The 3,373-nt window shown below is 40.1% G+C and overlaps 1 protein-coding gene across 1 annotated transcript; it reads left to right on the top strand.

The window, feature by feature from the left end:
* Positions 1-848: 848 nt before the first annotated feature.
* On the top strand, positions 849-3,271 carry LOC138009591 (uncharacterized). The gene is made up of 2 exons (XM_068856652.1): positions 849-1,779; positions 1,977-3,271. The coding sequence occupies exons 1-2, from the start codon at positions 849-851 to the stop codon at positions 3,269-3,271; spliced, it is 2,226 nt and encodes a 741-aa protein (XP_068712753.1).
* The last annotated feature ends 102 nt before the right edge of the window (positions 3,272-3,373 follow it).

Genomic DNA, 3,373 nt, shown 5'->3' with positions numbered 1-3,373 from the left:
CGTGATGATTTTAAAACTAACACCTCTTTTTTAAGAGCCATGCTAGCAACCAATACTTTTGTTTAAGACTACATGAGAACGATCACATTGATCCTTTTCAATCAAATGGCCTAGTCTGGCGATTTTTCCTGTCCAAAGCGCGAGTTTTCATAAATGAAGCCTTTTCTTTCCTTTCATTTTTTTTCACGAGTAAGGCAAGTTAGTTTTGAAATTTACAACTCTTGACCGAGTGAAACCATCGATAAAAGTTTCACTATTTTGTGGCATTGTGCTGCATGCTATTATCAACTGATCCAAAATCCTATAAACGAATTCAGAATTTCCAGGTTTCTTGGTTGGGGTCAATAAAAACAATAACAAACCTTTGTTTGGACTTGTGAAGACGAATTTGACCCAGTACAATGGACCATTTCTTGATATCAGATATCACTTTTCCTTTTATTTACAAACAAGTGAGAGAGTTTCTGAGAGGTCTTTATTTTTCTAAAATAGATTCCTCTTCAATTTCTTTAAACTGGGCCACATAACCTAAATATTAGTAGGCTTCAACTGTTGTAGAAGACTGTCTACTAGCGGAACAATATTAAATCTGCCCTCTTTTGATTTTCGCAATACCACAGGACTACACCCGGCGAGGAGGATAGTTTGTGAAGGTTTTTAATAGCAAATCATCCTTATCGTGTTCATAAATTTTAAGCAACTGGTTCCCTGATGCACAAAACATATTGAGAGACCAAGCATATTGAAGCCCATTTACTCCCCTGGGTATCCCGTGTGTTAACAGCACCTTAATTAATGAGGAACTTTCCAAACTCCTCTCGTCGACTCGTTCACGCAAACGAAGCTACATGAATCTTCGCCTTCTCAAGAGAGTGTCAAATGCTAAGCAATATCATATCCCCACAATCTTATCCACAAACATCCGCATTCTCTCCAATAAAGTGGATGAACTACAGCAAGTTGCATCTCTGAATAAAGCACAAGTCATTTGTTTAACTGAGACATGGCTTTCTTCGAATATTCAGAACATGGCTGTCACGATTCCTGGCTACTCTATCTTTAGATCGGATAGGGTGAACCGCGATGGTGGTGGAGTATGTGCTTACATCTCAAATTCTATCCCATGCAAGTGGTTAGCAGATTACCACCATTGTAATGTTGAGTCCTTGTGGCTCTCTTTGAGACCACATTCTCTTCCAAGAAATGTGTCTATTATCCTGCTTGGAATTATTTATCATTCTACTGCCTGCCGTGAACCCGAAAATCAGGTTCTCTGTGAGCATATCCAGATAGTGGTGGATACATTCCTCGCTAAATACAAAAACGCGATGGTGATTATTACAGGAGATTTTAATCCCACTTCGACACATCTTGACCTATCACGAATCACTGGTCCCAATAATTTAAAACAGATGGTAAACTTTTACACCCGTGACTCTGGCATTTTGGACTGCTTTTTTACGAACAGGGCTAGTTTATTCGAGCTTTCAAGGCTTCCCAAGATCGCGGCCTCAGATCATTATGTTATCCTAGCAAACCCCAGCTTGCCTAAAACGATTACCGACCCAACTCGTAAGATCAAGTTGAGGGATTTGAGAAAAAGCAACTGGAGGGATTTTGGTGAGTGGATGACAACAATGAGCTGGGATTTGCTATATGCTGCTCCTTCATGCTCCGAGAAGCTTGCAATTTTAACGAGTGAACTCACAACCGCAATGGATATTTACTTCCCGTTCCGATCTGTGAGAATTCATATACAAGACAAACCCTGGGTTACTGGTAAACTCAAATATTATATTTCTAAACGTCAACAAGCTTTTACCAGGTTTGGCAAGGACTCGATTATTTATAAGTTTTGGCGTAAAAAAGTCAGCATTCGATCAAGTATGCAAAGCGGCATTATTACTCTCACAAAGTTGAGGATCTAGCGCATTCAAATCCTGCTAAATGGTGGAAACTAATTAAACAACTAACAGGTCAAGCTTCTGATCAAGGTGAATGGTTTCATAGATTTATTGGCCCTGATCAACCGGACCAATTTCAGGATTGTTTGGCCCTAGCAAATGGGATTAATGACTTCTTTGTCAGTATTACGGAACAATTTACACCCTTGGTTCAATCTCCTGTTAGACATACTATTGTACCACCTAGCCTACTCGTGTCAGAATTCGAGGTCTTGAGGGATCTAAATAACTTGTCATCAAACAAAGCTCCAGGTCCTGACGGGATTTCTAATCAAATATTCAAAGTGTTCGCCCCTGAGTTAGCACCTGTTATTTGCGCAATTTATAATCAGTCATTACAGGATTCATTTGTTCCAGGATCATTAAAGCAGTCGATCGTAACACCAGTACCCAAGATTTCCCCGCCACAAGAGATTGATAATGATCTCCGTCCAATCTCCCTTACTAATAGTATTGCAAAGATCCTGGAGGGATTTACGAACAGGAGGCTTCTACAACAGATAGGAGATAAGATTGATTCCAAACAATTTGCTAGGAAAGGACATTCAACAACTCATGCCCTTGTTTACCTCCTACAAGCAATCCACGAGGCTATTGACCGTGGAAATAATTGTGTTAGAATCTTCTTCTCGGATTTTTCTAAGGGTTTTGACTTGATTGACCATCAGATCCTTATGGACGAATTATCACTGCTTGGTGTGGACCCAGTGCATTTCAGTTGGATAAGATCTTTTTTAACAAATAGAACTCAAGCCGTGCGCATCGGAAATGTCTTATCGGACTGGAAGCATACCCATGGAGGTATACCCCAAGGGACCAAGATGGGTGTCACCCTTTTCTCGGTTATGATAAACAGACTCCTGAAGGATTGGAATGTGAGAGCAAAATACGTTGATGATACCACAGTTGTAGAAATCCTGCCTCGCAATTCAATAAGCCTTCTCGATTTGGCTGTTAGAGACACACATTCATTTTGTACTGCCCATAAGATGAAGCTAAACCCTCGGAAGTGTAATGAAATGCTGATAAATTTTATGGAGTACCCGAACTCTGTAATTCCACCTATTTGTATTGGAAATCACCAGCTCGAACGTGTCTCATCTTTTAAATTACTTGGTGTTAAAATCAGAGACGATCTTAAATGGAATGACCACATAGACTATATTTATTGTAAGGCCGCCAAACGTTTATATACCCTAAGAGTGCTTAAAAGAGCTGGTGTAGCAAATAGTGCTCTGTCAGATCCATTTTGGAATATGCCGTGGCTGCTTGGCAAGACATCCCTGAATATTTGTCATCTAAATTAGAATCTATACAAAGGAGAGCCCTTAAGGTAATACTCCCGGGTGTTGGTTATAAGGAAGCCCTGACCATATCTGGCCTTCCAAGTCTAGAAGTCTGGCGAGAAA

Source organism: Montipora foliosa, chromosome 7 (assembly GCF_036669935.1).
Source record: "Montipora foliosa isolate CH-2021 chromosome 7, ASM3666993v2, whole genome shotgun sequence".
Classification (NCBI taxonomy): Eukaryota; Metazoa; Cnidaria; class Anthozoa; order Scleractinia; family Acroporidae; genus Montipora; species Montipora foliosa.
The sequence above is the reverse complement of the archived record's forward strand: the minus strand, read 5'-3'. Positions and strand labels throughout refer to the sequence as shown.